General features: G+C 39.1%; 1 protein-coding gene across 8 annotated transcripts in view; it reads left to right on the top strand.

Annotated features, from left to right (window-relative positions):
• The window catches only part of SPTSSB (serine palmitoyltransferase small subunit B), a 28815-nt gene extending 26671 nt beyond the window's left edge, over nucleotides 1-2144 (top strand). For 4 of the 8 annotated variants that reach the window (XM_033133251.1, XM_033133241.1, XM_033133267.1 and 1 more), the window contains one exon: nucleotides 1027-2144. In XM_033133251.1, the coding sequence (XP_032989142.1) occupies nucleotides 1054-1284 (231 nt within the window). In that variant the 5' untranslated portion in view covers nucleotides 1027-1053 and the 3' untranslated portion in view covers nucleotides 1285-2144. Of the gene's footprint in view, nucleotides 1-1021 lie in introns of all 8 variants that reach the window. The other 4 variants (XM_033133258.1, XM_033133227.1, XM_033133235.1 and 1 more) reach the window with 1 other exon arrangement.
• The last annotated feature ends 20077 nt before the right edge of the window (nucleotides 2145-22221 follow it).

The raw sequence follows: 22221 nt of genomic DNA on the forward strand, positions 1-22221 counted from the left end.
GCCAATGAAACATTTTTATGTGGTTTTCGTAAGTTCTGTACCCAGAACACACACAACCACCCAAAGGCACACTTTGGGCTTCCCCTTTGTTTCAGAGGTGCCCAAGACCAGCCACATGTTCAGTGACTGACTCACTAGGAAGATTCACAGGACTCAACATACATCTGCACTCACAGCTGGACTTCACCACAGTGAAAGGACATACAACAGGGTCAGCAAGGAAGAAAGACACAGGTGGAGTCTGAAGAAATCCCTTTACGGGCTTCCCACGAGTGGGCACACACAGTGCACTCCTGTCTCTACCGGCAAAAGAGCAGTCATCCATGTGCAGTGGTGCTGCCCAGGGAAGCTCATTCGAGACTCAGCACCAAGGTTTTCATTGGGACTGGTTATGTGGACACTCTTTTTCTGGTAATTACCAAAATTTCAGACTCCCAAAATAAAGCAGATGTTCCCCATTAATTACAGTGTTTGTACAGTCTAGGCATAATGCATCATCCTTATCCATTAGGGAATGGAGCGAACATTCCAAAACGCAAGGTCCCAGATGCCAGACAAGGGCCGGAACTTGCAAGCAGGCAGGTCCTTCTAAAGATAGCAGCCTCAGGCTTGTTATGGTAACTCTTTTCTGAACACAATTCTTTAAATCTTCTTCCAGAATATGTGTTGTAGGAAATAGAAAATTCATGTTTATCTCTCTCTGTATACATGACTAAAGAAACTGTGGTCAGCCTCAATTTTTAGGTATTATTATCATTAGAGTTGTTACTAGGAATTACCATTTGAAGATGAATATTACTATTAATAATATTGTTGCTATTAAGTCTAGTAGTAGTTATTAGTCATGGCGATATTATTAATATATTATATATTATTTCTATATAACAGTCATATCAGTCCATTCAATGATGGTTCACATTCTTTGAAAGGTTTTAACAGGCTGAGATCATGAAAATCTAAGGAGATTTTGTGTTTGGTTCCGGGTATTATTTTTCTTCTAATCTGTTGCCTTCTTTACCAGGACAGACTTTCCGCAGCTTGAAGAAGCCAACCATGGATTTCAGGCGTGTGAAGGACTATTTCTCCTGGCTCTACTATCAATATCAGATCATTAGCTGCTGTGCCGTCTTGGAGCCCTGGGAGCAATCCATGTTCAACACCATCTTACTGACCATTTTTGCTATGGTGGTGTATACGGCCTATGTTTTTATCCCAATCCACATCCGCCTGGCTTGGGAATTTTTCTCCAAAATGTGTGGCTATCATAGTACAATTTCTAATTGATCTTCTCTGCATTCTATAAATTGGCACCACATGTGTGTGTTGCTCTGTTTATTGTTCGAGGCACACACTGTGTCTTTTTTCACTATCTGACCTAAAAAGGCCTCTCTTCTCTATGCACTCCGATATCCTGCCTGACATTTGAGATAGATGTCTCTTTAGGTTCTTGTGTATGTGTTACATTGTGCAGAAGTACTACAAATGACCTTAACTCACATACCATAGTTTCTCAACTTACATCTATGACTTTAAAGTTTTTTTGTTAATCAGGAAATTTCATATAAAATTTTTCTGGAAAGTAGGCTCATAAGACCCTTACCAGAATCATGTTTAAAATGTTCCCTTGATACCAATTCTATACTGAAGGATATATTTTTAAAAATTTATTTCATAGGCTACTGTCAAAAGGACCATATCCTTGTTTATAACATACAGAGGGTGCCCCAAAAAAATGTATTCACATTTTAAGAAAGGAAAAAACTGTCTTAAAACTGTAATACTCAATATATACCAATAACAAAAGGTGAATACAAGTCACGTATATACATTTTTTTTGGCACCCGAGGTATAAAAAGATGTAGATAAATTGTATGTCCCTCCCCCTAAAGTCTTATTTTCTAGTAAACTGCTGATACCTAAAATTCTTTACTTCAAGTGCAAAAGAATAGGCTGGAGGTAATTATCTCCTTTCAGACATGGTTTGTGAATTGTTTCAAATGCCTCTACAAGTCTGGCTTTATAACCATTTAAAATCAACAATGTTGATTTTAGATAACCCAGTAAGTATTATAATACAAATTAATTTTAAGTATAAGAAACAAAATATAATCAAAGTAAATTCAGATATTGTGACTCGTGATGTTGCCTTGCCTTGCATGATGCTGGCAGGGGGCGGGGCGGGAGGGGCAGGGTAAGAGAAAAGAAATTGCCTTCTTTCTGTTCTTTCATTCAGTGGAGGGGAGAAAAAAAAGCATGTACTGGGCTACAGGAAGAAAAGCTAATAAATAGGCTGGAAGTAACATTCTACCAGCAGGAATTTGACAACTCCAGTTAAATGCTTTGATATAGTGGCTTCTTTGCAGAGCAAAAACAAGATTTATTAAATTTCCTTCAAAGTGTTTATCTTAAATACAAGTTTTTAATTATACTGTTGAATTAAATGTGAATGCCAAAGACCAAACCTTGCAGTTTTTCTTTCCTCTCAATAAATATTATTGTTAGTAATTCTGAAGGATAAAACTATAAATAGTTTTTAGACAATATTTGCACTCTTGTGTTATGAAAAATTTTTTTTCCAAAGACAGCTGGAGAGAATGATGTTTGGCATGCCATATTAACTTGCATGTTCGTTAAAAACACAAAAACAAACACGTGTTTTGAAGATGAATGAAATCTGAACATGTATTTGTTGATTTTTGCAAAATAAAATTAGGATTAATTTTATAAGTAAAATATTCACCTCAGATTTGCTTTTTTCTATTGTACTATCTAGGTGCTTACATCCGTATTTCTCCCCCAAATTATTGTTTCTTACTAACCCAGTGGGTCAATTGATCTTACAATGGTAGGGTCAAACTAACATTTATCAAGGGTCTTCTCCATGGTGGGCACGCTTTACATGTTGAAGTAGGTATTAAGGTCTCCCAGTTACCGGTAAGGAACCTGGAACTTGGAAAAGGTCCATTTCTTGTTCAAGGATCTTTAGCTAATAGTGGCAAAGCAAGGAAGCAAATCCAGGTCAGAGCCACACTGGGCCCTAAAATATCTACCGCATGGAAACCCATGGGAGGACAACATGAGCAAATGAAAGTTGGTGGGAGGGGGGCCACCAAAATGTTGGAAAGCAGAACCCCATCAAATAACAGGAGGAAGAGATAGGAAGAGACTGCTGAGGTCAGAGAAACAATAAGCCAAGTCTCAGCTTCCGCCTTTGCTGCTTACCCAGGTACTGTGTTCACCATTTCTATGCTGTCCAGGCCCATACGCCTATTTTGAAAGATTGCGCTCACTTTAAAATATTTAACAGAGGCTGCTCAGTGAAAGCATGAACTTGGATGCATTCCCAGTTCACAATGATTCAACACCCTTATTACATGGACCCCTGCTAAGTACCCTTGGAATTCAATCACAAAGTTACTGCACTGACCTTTTTAAAATCCTCCTTCTAAAAATAAGAACTAAAAGAAATGTGAATAGACCCAGCAAAGCTTAATAAAGGATATTGCAAACCGCTGCCCCAGGATGTCACTTTGAAGAAAGTGAGTATTATTTTGAGAAATCAAAATAATAAATACAGCGAGCAAAATATAATCAAACACAGTTTGAGAGAGAAAGAAAAACAAAAAACTTGTGTGCGTGCAGAAGGGAAGAAAGCTCTGCCTGCCCTGCCCGCTCTGACCGTTTTCTGGACTAGCAGTGATGCTCTCTATACCTTGACCATAGTTAGCCTAGATTAGAAACATGTTTTATATGTTTTTCTTTTGCATCTATTATTTATGTGTTTCAATGGTGTATACAGACTGAAAACAAAACAAAACAAAACAAAAAAAAGCCAAAAGTGTCATGGTTTAAGTGGGCTTGCATTTGTCACTCACTAAAGTCGGAATCATAAAATGTGCCTTTACTGCTACTGGCCAAGTCAACAATTGCTTTTATCTACTTGTGCAACAAAAAAACCCCACAAAATGCCAAGAAATAAGGCAGTTTTAACAAGACAACACTGGTCAGTCTTTATTAATAAATTGTGTGAAGAAAAAAAGTGTCACTATCCCATAGTTTCTACTTCTTTCTTCTTCCATCACTAATATATTTAGTTCCTCTCACTAGTAGAATGTGTGCCCCTAGAAGCCAGGAAATTTATACTTATTTCTGAATCCCCAGTATGTAGCCCAGTACCTGGTACAGAGCTTAGCAAGATACACATCCTGGGGAATGTAACATAATCCCCCATACCTTGTCCACACAGAAACAAGGAAACTCAGTATTTGTATCGGGCCAACCTCAGGATGGACGGCTTCCAGCTATCGACCAAAAAAATAACATTAATTCGTTCTTTCATTCATTCTTTCAGCAAATGCATTAAAAGTCCACCATGTATTTATAGATAGAGAGATGGAGATATGGATAGATATGTGATGAAAAAAGTACAGTAAAAACTAGGTGGTGGTATTCAGCTGTTCATTGTAAAATTCTCTTTACTGTATATTTGAATTATTAATATTTTATTCAAAAAACGCTGGGGAAAAACTCTACCATATGCTATTTGTTGAGTTTGCCACTAGGAAACAAAGGTGAACGAGAAGGAAACTGAAAAATCCCTGGATTGATGAATCATACAATCCAGTAGGCAAGATGACACAAAAAATAAGCAAACAAAATATTTACGAATTGTGGTAAGGTCTTATGAGACAAACAGCAGGGTCCTGGAGAGAAAGCAAGAGGGTTGGGGACGGTAGAGCACTTGCAGGGCTGCATTAGAATAACATCCAAACCTCTCTAAATGCAGGACTTTACACAGTGGGGCAGGGAGGGACGGAGGGGACGTCCTTTGCACTAAGACGATGACACTGGATATTGTGGGAGAGCGGACGGGACAGGGCATGAGTGTGAGCAGGGAGACCCAATGCAGACGAGAGCTGAACTAAGGTGGTAACATCAGAGACAGAAAGACAAATAGTCTGATTTGACACATTTTGTAGCTGGAAAGTCAGTACATCTTGCTCACGGGTTGAATCAAAGTGGTAATTCCATTAAATACACAAAATCTTTTTCTTTAAATATCTAACCCCTAGCCCCAAAAGAAACTTCCTCCTCATTTTGGGAGTTATTTCTAGAGCTGATTTGCTGCCCGTAAGAAAGGATAGATCCTTTTCGAAAAGTTGAAAAAAACAAACTTTATATGTCTTGACGTTTTTCCAGCTTTTAAAGCTTCACCATATCTCATCAAGAATTCTTATACTTCTGACTGGAAGAAAGGACTCCAATTTTTCATCACGAAACAGAATGTTATTCTCTAGGTACTTGGAATCACCAAAACTGACCAACCAAAATACCAGTAACATGGTTGTTCCTCAGGATTAAATTTTCCCAACACCCATTCTAGAGCTTGAAACGTCTTTGAGAGCAAACTTTAGAGTTTCAGTTCTTTTTTATTTATTCCTGAATTATCATGTTGACCATAATGAAAGCAACCGCATTGAGAAGATTTAATGATGGGGTTAGTAGGACAAAGCAGACCAATTTTTAATTTTAGTTACTTGCTTAGAAATTATAAGGAAATAAGAGGTAGAAGTTCCAATATAAAATTATAGTGCCTTTACTATGATGACAGCCTATTTCTGTAGCTTTTTTGTAAACCATGATGATGTATTCCATTGAAAATATTCACACCTCTCATCATTTCCATATGACACTCAAAATTCAGATTGCTCCTTTTTATTATTGTATTTTTGTTTCTCGCTAACAGAGACAGCACTTAACCCAGATGTCTGATTGTGGGGGATGGGGAGACTGCAAAAACAGAGGAGAGCTCCCTATGTCCCACCCTCCCCGCCTCTGCCTGGCACAGCCACACCACACACGTGGCAGGTAAATGCCCTGGATGGCATCACCGTGATCACCAGGGACACCATGATTGAGGAAAAGCCCCATGTCACTCAGCTTGGACTCCCACTCAGTGATGAGACAGGAGGAAGGAATGAGGAGGAAGGGGAGAGGGATTGGGGGAGAGTAGGGAAGAGGGAAAAAGGAAGAGGCCTTATCCTTTTGTTTTCTAAGTTTATGCTGGGAAGGCCTCACTTCCAAGTAAACTGCAACACTTTTCTTCTGTCCGTATCCCTCAAAGACCTTCCCTGAGCTCACGGATTTTTTCTTACCACTTTCTTACCATCAGTTTCTTTTGTTAAAATACTTCACTTTTGCCCAAGGCTGAAACAAACCTTGTGAATAACCAGGCCACTGATCCCCTCTCCATCGTCCCGTGGCGCTCACATCTGCCTTCCTCTATGACGCGGCTTGTAAGGGTCTCTCTGCCACACACCATCCCTAACATCACTCCCTCCCTATTTTTTGAGGCTCAATAACCTCATTAGGAAATCAGGAAGTGGAATTGCTCCAGAGACTCTTCCAACGAACGAGTCTGCAGTGCATGAAACTCTAGTGGCTCGCAGTATTTCAGCTTCCTGAAACTTAACTCTGGTGACTGATAGGAACCTGACCCTTCTCTGAAATTCTATGGCCTTTGTTACCCTCGCATCAACCATCATTGTGGAAGAAAGGCAATATAGTTCATAAACAAAAGCAAACGCAGATACCAAATGCCAAAGCGCAATCAATCAGTCCTTTACCTGAGACGCAGGTGAGACAACCTAGTTCGTTCTGTGGGTGGTGGGTCTACAGGCAGAGGCCTCCCTCATTCGGCTGGCCTCATTGGCTTGCATTTCAGGGGTCTTCCCCTCCAAAGCCCCTCCCTCCTTAGGCTTCCCTGGAGACCCTCCCTCCTTTTTACCTTTTCTTGGCCCTCACCCTACCTACGCTTATATGCAGCCCCAGGAAGGGTTTCCTGTCGTTCTCTGCAACCTCAATCTTTCACCGCCGGAGGGGTGGACTATGAGGGATTGAGGGGAGGAGGGGCGGCTCTGAGTAGGATCGAAACAGGGAGCCGTTCATGTCCTGGTCCGGCCAACGGGCAAAGTATCCAGAAGTCAGCTAACGGTCCACTGTAACCTTCCGGAAGCTCATCTCTCGTGCTTTATCACACAAAGGAGATCCCATCCTCCCAGCCCTGAGTTTTATTTCCCTGAACCAGAGACAGTACCTGGCTCCAAAGAAGGAGAAGGAGGACGGAAAAGTGCGCTGCCCCCACCGTCATCTGCATATTCTGTGCCTCTCCAGTGTCAGTTTCCAGGAGTGGGTGCTGCTTCTGGAGACCACAAATCATGTTTTTTTGCCCCATGTATTTTTTTTGTAAAAGCTCATTAAATGGATTGATGAATAAATTAAGTCCTTTTTATTATTCCAGCTTAGGAGGCATAGAGTCATATTCCAGACACAATTTGTCATTAGAATTTATATTGAGTGACTCACCTAGAAAGAGAGTTTTCAAAGTCCGAACGAGTAGGTGAAGGTTTTGAGAAATTACGGACCTTCTCTTGTGTCCTCCTACCTGTTGCTCCTTCTCTCCTGCTTGTACACTTACTCTCCCAGAAATCCCCACTGGAGCGTGGTTAAAAAGGAGGAGGGCCAAAGAAGGCTAACTGACGTATTGCTCCTCAAGTTTTGTTCTCAGCTGTGGCTATCCATTAGAATCACCGGGGAGTTTTAAAAACCATCAATGCCTGGCCCCACTCACAAAAATTAAATCAAAATCCCTGGAGCCCTCAGCATGGTAGTTTAAAAAGCTCCCTGGGTGATTCTAATATTCAGCCAAGATGAAGAAGCACTTTACCGTGGTTTCAGTGGACGCTAATTAAGTCACTAAAATCCAGCTCAGAGCTGGACGCTCCACTTACTCTCTCCCACTTGCTGGGCTCCCTGAATATGTCTACAATGTGGTTAAGGCCCCACCGTTTCTCTAGAGAGAGGCTTAATTGCAACAAAGACGCTTCCCTACAGTTCTTCAGGAAAAGTATTCAACACCCCTGTAACAGCTTGAAGTACTAAGCAGTTAAGAATATCACACTCCTCTCTGGATTTTGTTGCATGTAATGATGTCTTCAATCATTTCATCATGCATCATGTGAAAGCAGTAAGATATCACAATGTATGCTTATAGCCACGAAGCTTTAAGTACACTCCGTCTGCTGCTGATGAGCCTGGTGAAACTATTTCATTTGCAACCTGAGTACAAGATCATGTCACAATAATTTGGTTCAGTCAGATAGATAGTGCCATCAGTATGGCGGCAGATCACGTAAGGAGAAGTCATTTCACTGCTGTGAGGCATCTCGTGGAACAAGGTACTTTGCTGTTTTGTTGTTTTTAATTATTTGCAGCTATTCATCTTTAATGTAACATATGTATCACACATATGTCATATATATGATATCGTTAAAATAAAAAAACAAATGAAAACCAGCCTTGAGAATTCCCTGAGCAGAGAAAACTAGTTTAGTCATACAAGCAAATCTCAATTTAGCTTATTTTGCAAGACAGGGTCATTTCTCACATATGCTTCTGGAAATCATAAGCAAAACTTAAACGGTTTCTCAAAATTGACATGAGGTACCACTAACCAATTCACTGTCATTTAAGACAGTTCTCATAATACAACCAATCACTGTGAAGAATAAACAGCCACTGCCTTCCCACTACGTCAATTGCCTTATAACAATCTACCGTGAGCCTCAGTCCTTGTTTTGGTTTGAGTGCTCCTGGTTCACAAACTGTCTTTTTGGTGTGTGTACAATAAACTTTATTAATTACTTCTTTGGTGATTCATTAGTTTTACTTCTGTTCTTTATAAACTTTTGACTATATATATATATACACATATTCATATTCATATTATTCATATTCATTATGAATTTGTACCAACTGGACAAACAGTGAACCAAATTTACTATTTGGAAGTGCTGAAAAGCCTGCATGAAAAAGTTAGATGAAAATGACCTGAACTTTTCGCCAACAATTCATGGCTCTTGCATCACGACAATGCACCAGCTTACACGGCACTGTCTTTGAGGGAGTTTTTAGCCAGTAAACAAATAACTGTATTGGAACAGCCTCCCTACTCACCTGATCTGGCCCCCAATGACTTCTTTCTTTACCCAAAGATAAAAGGTACATTGAAAGGAAGATACTTTGATGACATTCAGGACATCAAGGGTAATGTGACGACAGCTCTGATGGCCATTACAGAAAAAGAGTTACAAAATTTCTTTGAAGGGTGGACTAGGCGCTGACATCAGTGCATAGCTTCCCAAAGGAAGTACTTCAAAGGTGACTGTATTGGTATTCAGCAATGTGGTATGTAGCACTTTTTCTCGGATGAGTTCGCGAACTTAATTGTCCAACCTTGTACACTCTGGTTTGCCCACCCAGTGTCTCTGGATAGGAGTAGGGGGTATTCAGAGAAGGCTTCCTACATGAAGTGATGCCTGCGTAAACATTAAAGGGTAAATAGCAATTAATCGCATTAAAATCAGCAATTAAAACCAGTTTGTTCTCTAATATAAACATTTTCTCTTGACAATTGCTTGGGCCCCAAAATACATCCTTTTTGTAAACAAAATTGACCACTCCTCTCCAAAACTCAAATAAAACATTAAACGCCTGCAAGAATAAAGTTCAGTCCTATCATAATTGTGGTACCTTTGCCTTAAAAATAAGAGGCTTAAAATGTCACTTCCAGGTGATGGTCCTGGGTTGTCAGGAAGGGAGGGAAAAATTTCATGAAACTCTTGATTAGGAGAGGAAAAAATACTTAAGGGCACCAGAGAATGAGGGGAAGGGTTCCCTCTTATAGTCGAGAGCTTCTGACTCACCAATGAATCAAAGGCGATGAGCAGGTACCTCGATGAGGATTAAAGGAAAAGATGCCACATTTGGGTGAGTTCTATACAAACACTGGTTCCACTTATTACACTCTGAGATCTATTTTAGAAACGATTGGACCAACAGGAAAGCACACTGATCAGAGACAGCATAAAAAGGGACCTAAAATCTTCAACTCCTCCGTGACTCCTTCCATTTCCCTCATATTCATCACATTTTGAATGTTTCCTGTGATCATCTATGTCATATCCACTCCTCATTCCCACCATCAACATGCAAACCTAGCAAGGCCTCAAGTCCCATCTAGATTATTACAACGGCCTCCCTATTCCCAAACATGCAAAGAGTCTCTATTACCTACTGCAGGTTTGTAATCAAATATCCTTGACTTGGTTTTCAGGACTTTCCATTATCCACCCTTCCCTCGTCCCCTGCTGCTGGCTACTGATCCATCCTCAGATCAACATCCACTGACCACTCCAGGCAGGCTGCTTCTGGCGTTGACCACTTGAGTGGTGCCTTGTTCTCTCCTAAGCTGGAATCCTTTCCTTCTCTGTCATCTGTGGAATCCTGCCCACAGTTCGAGGCTGAGAGCAAGTAATTTCTTTTTGTTAACAGCTTTGAGATATCGTTGGCCTATTAAAAATGTATATATTTAAGGTGTACAACTTGATGTTTTGATATGCAAATAATTTCTTATACAGGCAGCTTACTGCGACCATTCGGGTCCCCTGCCCTAACCTCTCCTCCCATAAGGCTGAAATTCTGCACCATGACCTCACTCAGGGTTTCCGACAAAGTGTTGCCCTGATTTTTCCAGGTTCACCTTGTTTCTCCAGAGAGATTGTGAGCTTCTTGAGGACTGCAACTATGTTCAGAGTTCTCAGCAAGTAATAAGGAGACATTTGCTGATTGATTGATTTATCAGATTCAGATACAATTGTGACATTTTAAAAGATGAGCTACAGTCCCTAAAGCAGACTACCACAGATAACTGGGAAAATCAAAACTCATTTTATCTCCTTGTAAACTTGGAAATGAGTTTCCAATAGGAAAAATTGTGTGCTAAGAATTTTATAGCGATAACATTTAAAATACAACACAATTTTCAAATCACACTTGTCAAGGAAAAAGCAAGATATTTTGGTGGAGAATGGGAAAGTAAGGACAAAATATAATCAATAAAATTCCTCACACAAACTACAATATACAAATGTTTCAGATGCCTCAAAGATCTTTGTCAACTTGCCTGACTCGCTAAAGATGGTCCTAAAAATTTCAAATTTTTCTTCCCTTGTCAAGTGGAGAGTCTCTGCCCTGAATTTTTGGGTTTCTTTTTTATTTTTTTCTTTAACTTTTTTTTAACTTCTTATTATGAAGTAATTTTAGACTTGCCAGAAAGTTGCCAAAACAGTTCAGAGAGTTTCCATATACTCTCTTCACTCAGCTTCTTCTAATCTTAATAGGTTGTATAACCATAGCACAGTTACCCAAACCAGAAAGTTAATATGAGTACAATGCTATTGTCTGAACTATAGATCTTATTTGAGTTTCTCTAGTTTTTCTGTTAATATTCTTTTGCTGTTCCAGAATCAATTCAGGGTCCCACATCGCATTTGGTTGTCTCCTTTGTCTCCTACAATCGGTGACAGTTCCTCGATCTTTCCTTGTCTTTCATGACCTTGACACTTTTAATGAGTATTGGGCGGTTATTTTGTAGAATGTCCCCCAGTTTGGGTTTATCTGATGTTTCCTCACAATTAAACAGAGGTTTTGAGCCTTTCTGGCAAGATCACTGCAAAAGTGATGTTGTGTCCTTCTTGGTCCATCATTATCAAGAGGTATGTGCTAACTGATACGTCTCAATGCCAGTGATATTACCTTTGATCACTTGGTTACTATGGCATCAGTTGGGTTTCTCCATTGTAAGTTACTATTGCAAGTTACTATTTTCCCTTTATAATTGATAAATACGTTGGGGGAGATGCTTTGAGATTTTGCTAATATCCTGTTTCGACTCCAACTTTCACCCATGGATTTTATCCATCAGTGGATCTTGCCTGCAACAGTTACTATTGTGGCATTTGCCTAAGGGTGCCTTTATATTTCCCTCATTCCTTCTACACGTAATAACTGGAATTATGTAAGGCTGAGGTTTCTCAATATATTATTGATTCTTGCTTCTCAGCAGATGTCTAGTATGGAGAGCACGGTCCTGGGAGTCTTGGAGATCCTCGTCTAGTAAGAGCTCTGACCCAAACGAGCTTTATCAACTGAGGAATATGTCTGTTTCATACTTCCAGGTCAGAGGAGGTTGCCTAAAGGATAACTTTCAGCAATAAAGAAGATGGAAGAAGAGGAGGGGAAGGAGAAAGGAGAAGGGTAGAGAAGGAAAGGAGGGAGAGACGGAAAAGAGGGGCAAAAAGAAAACATTAACCTTTGTGTCATTTCTTAACTATCAGTTACTCTGAAACAAGTAGTACTTTAAGGGGACACTGTCCTTTCAATGAGTTATACCCACATTGAATCTAGAAATAAAACATATTTCTGGCACTCATGCCACCTGGGTGAGTTACACAGCAGGGTAATACACTTGTGAGGCCATTATATACCTTTATAGTGAGCAAGTATATCTTGGAATAGGGGAACAAAGGCCTCAAGCCACAGTACAAACTAGCAGAGTGGTAAGTTGAAAGGTTGACATCAATCTAACAGGGCCTAGACATCTACAGAAAGAATTTAGTCTACGTGACTACAGAAGGGAGAAATATCTCCTTGGCCAGAGGTCTGGGGAGGTATAAACACACACAGCCTACAGGATCCCATTCTTAACACCAACGTCCTGGCCAGCAGCAGAGAGAAACTCTGTGAGAGTTTGAACGATGTCTGTTTTCTCTCCAACAGTTCTCTCTTCCCTGCCCTGACTGCCTTTGTATCCCATGCAGCAAAGTAGAATATAGTGCACAGTGATTCTCAAGCTGGGAAATTCTCACACAGTGTTGGGGAGCAGGGGTATCGACAAATACCATGAGATTATCTTAATTCGTTTCTTAAAAAAAATATGTTTGATATCCGTGAAAAAATAACATCAATCTGGATCCAGAAGACCCACAAATAGCCATTAATTCCAGTGCCTACATTTCTGCATTACTGTTTGTAATCAGGTTATTATCAATGGATCATTTGAAGGGATAGCATTTAACTTCTACGTGCTAATAGGCATAACTGAATGCATTTAAGCCAGCACATCCTAATATACAAATGACAACATTCTATATCTGCTATTGTACTTAGGTGATTTATCGTAACCAATGATGAAGATAAATCTTGAGACTTGCAATGATACTCAAAATTGAAAGACAGTTCCATGGAGTAAAACTTTAGTTTTGTAAGTTACTTAATAAACTGGGATTTTGATAGGACATCATGAAAATGATAGATTGTGCAATAATACACTCTAATGGAGCAGGCTAATAAGGAAACAATTGAGGCAGACCTAAAAAGGAAACGAACTGCCAAGGTCAGCTGGAGGCCAAATTACCTCATCTTATGCTATGCAAAAGCTTAACAATATTTTCAGGAGGAAAAAATTTGTTGGAGAATCGAATCACCTTATACATAGTAACTCAGGTAAGTGGTATAATCGTTAATACCGTTCAGGAAGGAAATGGAGTCTTTCTATGTATCTCCTTCTGTGCTATTCAGCTTGTAAAAGTCTATTACTAGAACATATCATTGTAGAGATGGAAAATATTTGTTAAATGGTCCTTTTTAAATTTCTCAGTATGTTTGAGCATAATTACATTGATTGTCATAGGATCAAAAGAGAGTGCATTGTTTACTGTTTAAAAGGAAAAATAATAATGATGGTAACATAAATGACGGTCCATCATGCTCAAGATCAAAAGGATCAAATCAAGTAAAACATAAAACATCTTCCTATAATTAAACCCAACTATCTACAACTTTATTTGATTCATGTTAAATTGCATTAACATTGATAATTTTTATTTTGAAATATTGTTGGTCCTTAATTGATTTGGGTTTTATAGTTGTGTACCACCAAACACATGGAAGTCATATACTAATTATATATCTGTATTTATATGCCACAGGATAATAAAATAATTCAAGTCACTATGGTACGGACGGGTCCAAAGTAGGGGGAAGGAAAGGCTAGAATAAAAAGAAGTTAAAGAAAATTATAAACCAAATGACCCTATCTATGTAAAATAGAATAGCTATATATGTGCTTATATACATGTAACCTTGTAAATACATAGAAAATAAAGCAGTCTGGAAGGAAACTTACCTCACCATTAACAGTGATAACTTCTGAGGAGGGACGTGTTTTGAAAGACAGAGATGGAAAGGACTAAACTGAACTTTTGACTCTAAAATTTCTGTATTGTTTCCATTTTCATGTAAATATATTCACCTAAGTAGAAAATACTGTAAATGAATGTATAAGTAAAAGGGATCGGTAAATGACTCAAGTGGTAAAAAGGGTCCTGGACTTCGGCTTCAGGAAACATGGGACTAAACTGACAGCTTCTTATGAGCTCTGGGACTTCAGGCAAGTCACTTAAGTTCTCTAAGCCTCAGTTTTCCTAATCTGCAGGATAGCATTGATACTAGCTAGAGGAATATTGTGAAGATTAAATGAAATCAAGTACACGAGGCGCTGAGCCCAAAGCCTGGCCCCTAGGGGATGCCCAATAGATCAAGTCACATTTTTACTATACCAATTATTACTGTTAATACTAATTACAGCTGTTTTATGAGATTAGGTCGACTTCGGAAGCAGCCAAATGAACTGCCTGGCCCGTGCCATTGTTCTGTGTTTCTGCTGCACATACATTATTTGGCCCGTCAGGTCCACATGCCCGCCTTCACCACCTGCTCTGTGCCTTGGGAAGGCCGACTGTTGTGAGCTGCATCAATGGACTCCTGCTCCTTCCAGCTTCCATACAGGTTCAGCCAGTGGGTGCACTGGCAAGAGATTAAACGGTGGGGTAAAGGCAAGTCTGCTATTCACTCTCACAACTCCAGCCTTATCAGGGAGTCATTGGCTGGAGGCCCCCTCTTCCAAAGTCCAGCTTTTGTCCTTGGCCCTCCCTGGGTGCTGGTAAGCCCTCCCTGCCATTGCCTCTTCAGGCCTAGTGTGGTCAGGTCTTCCCAAGGTTGCTGGTCCCAAGGTTCTGCACTATCCTTTGTTGTTTTACCTAACTCTGTAAATGGTCCTTAAACTTTTCCAATTACGCAGTTGGAATGTAGCATCTGTTTCTTCCCAGACTCCTACATATTCACTCTCCACAGTTTGGCTCCAGTGCGATAACCTAGCACAACACAGACAACTTCACTTCGGGAAATTTCCACTAGAAATTGCTGCAAATCTCAACAGACCAGCCTTACATATAGGCAACAGAGGGAGACTCTTACATTCAGTGGGATGGAAAAAAATCCCTTCCAGCTCTCTGAAATTCCATCACTATAATAACTACAGTTTTCTCACTGACTGATGGTTACAAAAGATGAAAATTTTCTAATTACAAGTTATAATTTCAAACTGCCAATTCACAACTTGTCTGCAAAGGCTAAGGATAGAATCTTTGAAACGTAATTTTCTCTTCCCCATTTCAAGTTTTTTCTCTGCATGTGAGTTGCTCACCAGCATTTCCTACACAAGCAATGTGCCTTAGCCAGCAAGAATCAGCCTTCTGATAAAAACAGTACCTGTAGCTGGACCACGGTCCTGCCTTTATTACATCCTCTCACCCTGCACCAAAAACACCACTTCCCTTTCAAAAACCTACAGAGGCCCCTCATTTTATTTAACAGTTACTGTTGTAGAACTTATTAAGTTCTGGGTACTAGCCTAAGCAACTTATAGGTATTAAATCACTAATCTTCACAATCTCCCTATGCTAGCCATTTTTTTAGCTAAGGAACCTGGGGCACAGATCTATTAGGTATGTTACCCCGAGGTTACACAGCTAATAAGAGCTAACATGTAGCATCGGCCATCAGACCCAAACAGTCCAGCTCTATAGTCCATGCTTTTACCCTCTCCTCCATGAAGCTTCTTTGCCTAAGAAATTAGTGCAAACTTCTTACCAGACTTTTACATTTCTCCCCAATATGACCTCAACTAGCTTTTCCAATATTATCTCACATCACCCACTCGGTATCCATTCATCCAACAAAAGTCTATTGAACCCTGCCTGGAGATGAAGCCTAATGGAATGACAAATGTTAAAAAAGAATCCATCAACAGTGAAACAGATAAATACATTGTGGCAGGCTCACACAATGGAATGATACACAGCAATGAAAATGAACAAACTACAATCACAGGCAACAGCATGGCCCAGCTAAGACGAAGGCGGCCAACCCTGCTGCAGGAGCGGCAGTTTCTATTATACTAAAGGTAAACGTCCTCAGAGAGGTGCTAGAGAATGCACCTGCGCAGAGAAGGTGCCACTTCCGATGAGTCCTAAACCACCCCGGCCCCTGAGAGCACACAGTGTCAGAGTGGCTTTCTTCACTGCCTTCTTTGGTAATCGCCAGTCCCAGCAGCCAAGTGCACTCATCCATTCCTCCTGAATTAAAAAAACATCAGAAGGATAGTATGATCCATCTCAGAAGAAAAGAAGGAAAAGCCTAGTAAATAAAATCAACATTGAAGTCCTGGGTCTTATTAAAGCAGCCTGTGGCACATGTTGGTATTCAAAATCTAGCCTGCACACATGCTTGCATTATGGTTCATGTAATAAACCTAATGAACTGACAGGAGATAATGCAGGTTCATCACTGCTAAAGAAGAAGGAGTATCAACAGTGTGGAACTAAGATCAAATGCTTTTGTATGCTGCAATATTTTCTCATTCTTTATGTATCCAAAATTCTTAGAAAGGTAGTCTGGTCTAGGGCCATACCACCCTGAATGCACCCGATCTTGAACACACCCGATCTCCTCTGATCTTGGAAGCTAAGCAGGGTCGGGCCTCGTTAGTACTTGGATGGGAGAAAGGTAGTCTGGATTATTACTACTGATTAAATAATTATTTTTCCCCAGTTTTATTGATATAATTGATATACAGTACTGTGTAAGTTTAAGGTGAACAGTATAATGGTTTTATGTGCATATATTGTAAAATTAATACTACAATAAATTTAGTTAACATCCATCATCTCATATAGATACAATTATTTTTTTAATTCTTTGTGGTCCTCCATTTTTTTTTTTTACTTTTATTTATTTAAGTGTGTTTTTCCAGGACCCATCAGTTTCAAGACAAGTAGTTGTTTCAGTCTAGTTGTGGAAGGCGCAGCTCACAGTGGCACATGTGGGGATCGAACCGGCAACCTTGTTGTTAAGAGTATTGCTCTCTAACCAACTGAGCTAACCAGGCGCCCCTATAGATACAATTTTTTAAAAAAAGAAAAGAAACATTTCTTTTCCTTGTGATGAGAACTCTTAGTATTTACTCTCTTAACAACTTTCATGTATCACACAGCAATGTTAACTATATTCACCATGTCGTATAGTACATCCCTACTACTCATTTACCTTATAACTGGAAGTTTGTACCTTTTGACCACCTTCTTCCAATTTCCCTTTTCCCACTCCCCACCTCAGATAACCACACATCTGATCTCTTTCTATGAGTTTTTTTTTTTTTTTTTAGGATTCCACATATAAGTGAAATCATGCAGTATTTGTCTTTCTCTGTCTGTCTTATGTCACTTAGCATAATGCCCTCAAGGTCCATCCAAGTTGTTGCAAATGTCAGGATTTCCTCATTTTTTATGGCTGAATAATATTCCATTTACATATGTACCACCACTTCTTGATCTATTCATCTATTGATGAACACTTAGGTTGTTTCCAAGTCTTGGTTATTGTAAATAATGTTGCTATAAACATAGAGGTGTAGATATCTTTTCAAGTTAGTGTGTGTTGTTGTGTGTGTTTTTTTGAGGAGCCTCTGTACTGTTTTCCATAGTGGTTGGACCAGTTTACATTCCCACAAATGGTGCACAAGGATTCCCTTTTCTCCACATCCTCACCAGCATTTGTTATCTCTTGTCTTTTAAATGATAACCATTCTGACAGGCATGAGGTAATATCTCACTGTTGTTTTGATTTGCATTTCCCTAATAACTAGTGATATTGAGCATCTTTTCATGCACCTGTTGCTCACTTATATATCTTGTTTGGAAAAAATGTCTATTGAGGTATTTTGCCAATTTTTTATTATGTGTGGGTTTTTTTGCTATTCAATTGTATGAGTTCCTTATATGTTTTGGATATTAACCTCTTATCAGATATATGGTTTGCAAATATTTTTTTCCCATTCCAATTACTTTGTTAATTGTTTCTTTTGCTGGGTAAATAATTATGTTTGCTCATTTATATTCTTGCTACCCTGTGGTTTATATTTAATCATTTGTATAACAAACAATCATTTATATAGGCATTAAATCTCAATTAAGATTTACAAGAATATTTATTCTAAGAAAAAGATCAGCACTGATTTTAATTAATTAGTGAAATCTAAATTTTTAGAATAGATCCAAAACTATTTCTTTGAATATCAGTATTTTCAATACAACACATTTTTTAAAAATCCCCACACTGTTAATTATATCATTTTTCAGGAGAAAAAAAAAAAACCCAAGTACAAACACGTACATGCCTTATGATTTTATTTATATAAAGTTCAAAAAGCAGGCAAAATTCTATGCTGTTAGAGGTCAAAATAATAAAAATAACCCCTTCAGTTTAAGAACTGACTAGAAGGAAGCTTGATGGGAACGTAAGCACCCTAGTCATATTCTCTTTCTTGATCTGGGGCTGCTTACATGTATGTGTTTCATTTATAAATATTCACCAGACTGTATACTTTTTGATTTGTGCTATTTCCTGTATACTCATACGTATTTCAATTAAAAGTTTGCTTAGAAATACAAATTTATAATTACTAATTTTATTGCTGATTATGTGCCAGTCACTCTATTTAGCTCTTTATGTATACTATTAGCTTTATTATTACCACAAAATTCTCTGAAGTAGGTCCTGTTATTAACAGAGTTTACCCCTTCCTGCCAGTTCCCAGGTTTCTCCCAATCAGATCACCATTATTTTCTTCCTAGCATTGAATATAATCGGTAACAATTATATGTTTCTTTCTTTCTTTCTTTGTTTATTGTCTGTGCACCTATCCGAAGGTAAAGGCCTGGGGCTGGACAGTTTTATTAACTAATATAGCTAGTAGGTGAGTCCAGTGACTGGAATACAACAGATCTTCAATAAATACTAGCAACTGCTAAACAAATGAACATCTAAATTTTGTAAAGGCAAAGAATATAGTACAAAGAATATAAGAGAGAGAATAGCAGGTGGGGCCCACTTGAGTTTGGCTACTCAGAGGTGTCCCTCCTAAGGAAACAATATTCCCAGGATGGCCAGAAGACAGGCGAAGGGTAGGACCCACAAGCAGGAGGAGAAGGCCGTGTGAGGGCACAGAGCTGGGAGAGGGGCCAGTGGGCCTGGAGTGTGGGAGCAGGAGGCTGCAGAAACCAGGCTCCCCAAGCTGTTCTGCACGTTTCTGCCTCCATGCCTTTCCTCTGCCAGTCTCTCTTCCTAGAAGGCAATTCTTTAAAATGTTATCCACCATTCAAGATTCATCTCAAATTCCAACTTCTCCAAGAAATCTCCAGATGACGCCAGTCAGAAACCCGGTGCAAGATCACTTAGGTCAGCCCATTTTGAACACTCAGTAACAACCTCCATTTCGCCCATGACATTGTCCTTATCCTATTTTGTGTTGCAATTATGCCTACATGTGTCTAATTCTCCCTTGGAAATAACAAGCTACTTAAAGACAAAAAAAAAACATGTCTTCCTCATCTTTGTAGGACCCTCATTCCAAGTGCTAACACCATGCCTTGAAAATATTGTCCAATGGGAACTGAACTGGGTGTTGGTAAAATTGGGCAGATGTGGGGAGTACAGAAACAATGGGAAGCATTGTACGTATATCAATAAAAAGGAGGGAAGAGGAATGTATTGATCAGGAATGCCTTTGTCTGCAAGTAACAGAAAAGCTGAACAACCATGACTTAAACAACAAAGGATTTATTTTTCTCGTATAACCAAATCTAGGCAGTTACTGGCAATTGGTTTAGCAACTCAGCTACACACAAGGGCCCAGACTCTTGCTTTATTTCTGCTCAGTGCCCTTCACAAATTGGCTTTTGCCCCACGACTGTCTCCTCATGGGTACGAGATGGCTTTTGCATATCCAGAGAATGCTTGTCCACTTCAAAGCAGGAAGAAAAGGGGAATGGCCAAGGGTCATGCCAACTGCACCTGTCCCCTTTGCAGGGAAATAAAACTTCCCCAGCTCATCAGCATATTCTGCCTACATCTCATTGGTCAGAACTGGGTTACATGGCTACCCATAACGGAGGCTGAGAAATAAGGAAATGTGATTAGAAATTTCAGCATAGACCCTTCTGTGGGCACTTTACCACCATAAAAACTTGGAGTTTTACTGAAAAGAAAGAAAAGGAGACTGTCATTTGGGATAGGAAACATATTATTTCCGCCTCCGGGATGATCTGTACCCAAAGATGAGATCACAGGTACAAAAGCTAAAAAAGGCATCTTAAACTCAAAGTTTACAAAAGGGAGGAAATGAGTAAGTAAAACAGGCAGGTGATTGTTGTACAGATCTAGCTTATATGCACATGAATTCCTAGGATACTCTTCACTTGTATAAGAAAATAGGCTTTCTCCCATTGTTCTTAATTCATGTGGTATCTTGATCTATATCACACTTTTAATACAGATTAGGTTATAGGACATATTCTAATATCCTATCAATTCCACCGTAAGACAAACAACTGTGCGATCACATGGATGGATGGCAATTGACACTCAGCCTTCATGACTGAAGAACAATCAAGGGTTGAGAAGGAGAGGGACAAAGGGGAGCCTTCCTACACAAAGGAGTAGCCGCTTATTCCGTCCAACTCAGTGACAGTTGCTATGGTGGAATGCTATCAGATTTTTCTAAGAGAAATCAGAAATGTAGATTTTTATGTGAAAATGATGAAATGTTAATAATGAATATAAGAAGCTTCAAATGTTATAAGGGCTGAATGTTTTGTGCCCTCTGAGAGCCGCTGTCAAGAATGACAGCTCTCACTACAGGCCAAGCCCAGCCCCCTTGGAGCTTCCTTTTCCACTACAGATTCCAGCACTTTCCATAGGTATGTTCCTTTCCCACTTCCCAATATTTAGATATTCCATCAACTTTGACAAACAAAAATATTTTGAAAATTTTAAAACAAAAACACTTTTCATTCTAAAACTGGAGTTCATTTATAAGAGCAAACCTCTTCTACTGTTAGGAAGGTCTTTCCAATTCTTTGTTTAACATTTAGTAAAAATTTATAAAATTTTACATTATCAGAATTAAAAACTACCACCAGATATTTCTGGTCACCATACAGAGCAAATATTGACTCACTTAGTCATTGTTGACTCTCTATTTATTTGTTTTCATTCAGAAAGTGCTTTAAAAGTAAGACCAATGGTGTGTTTTCAGCTCAAGAAAATGCTGAACTTCTTTACTTTCTCAAATTTTCCAACGTAAAACTTTAATAAAAAAAGCTTTGCCTTGTCAACAGCATTTTGATTTTTCTTCTCTCTCCTGTTGTTTCCTGTTTTCCAATTTTACTCTTGACCTTAGGCCTCTTGGTAAGCCTGTAACAAAACCAAGAGTAATTTGACAAAGAACATCCTCCTCACTTCACAAAATAATATTCTTGTTGATTCGTGTCACTGTAACCATTCCCCCATCTCAGATCTAATACTGTTTTTCTCGCGTTGTGACAGAGGTACACTTTTCCAACTTGGCTGTCTGATATTGGTACATGTATCTTATATCTGTCTTTCTCATAATTGGACCACGGTGCAGCTTTCTCACCAGGCTTATATTTCTTTTCCTCTAAGAAACCCTTTGGATTTTCTATGTTCTTTTCTCTTGCTCATATTTAAAAAAAAAAAAGAAAAAAAAAACCCATTCAACGACTAAAAGGTAAGATGAATTTTTCAACACAGGGTTCTTCTAGCTACATAGTAATATCCCATCCATGCCCAAGTCAACTTCAGCAACTCTCCCTTTGTAAACGTACCTATTTTTAGTTTATACATCAGCAGTCAAGTCTTTGAATGATTCCTATTTGCCTTTTCTATTCATAAACATAATACAGACCACCTCCCCACACTTATCTAATAGTTACTGCTCCTTGATTTTTCCTAGTGTTATGATCATAGCGGTTGGGTTCACTATGGTGAAAGGCATTGATCTTCCTTAAACATAAATCAGAGATGAACCAAAATTTGCCAAATATGTTAATTTATAATTTATAT

The sequence above is a fragment of the Rhinolophus ferrumequinum genome, chromosome 2 (genome assembly GCF_004115265.2).
Source record: "Rhinolophus ferrumequinum isolate MPI-CBG mRhiFer1 chromosome 2, mRhiFer1_v1.p, whole genome shotgun sequence".
NCBI lineage: Eukaryota > Metazoa > Chordata > Mammalia > Chiroptera > Rhinolophidae > Rhinolophus > Rhinolophus ferrumequinum.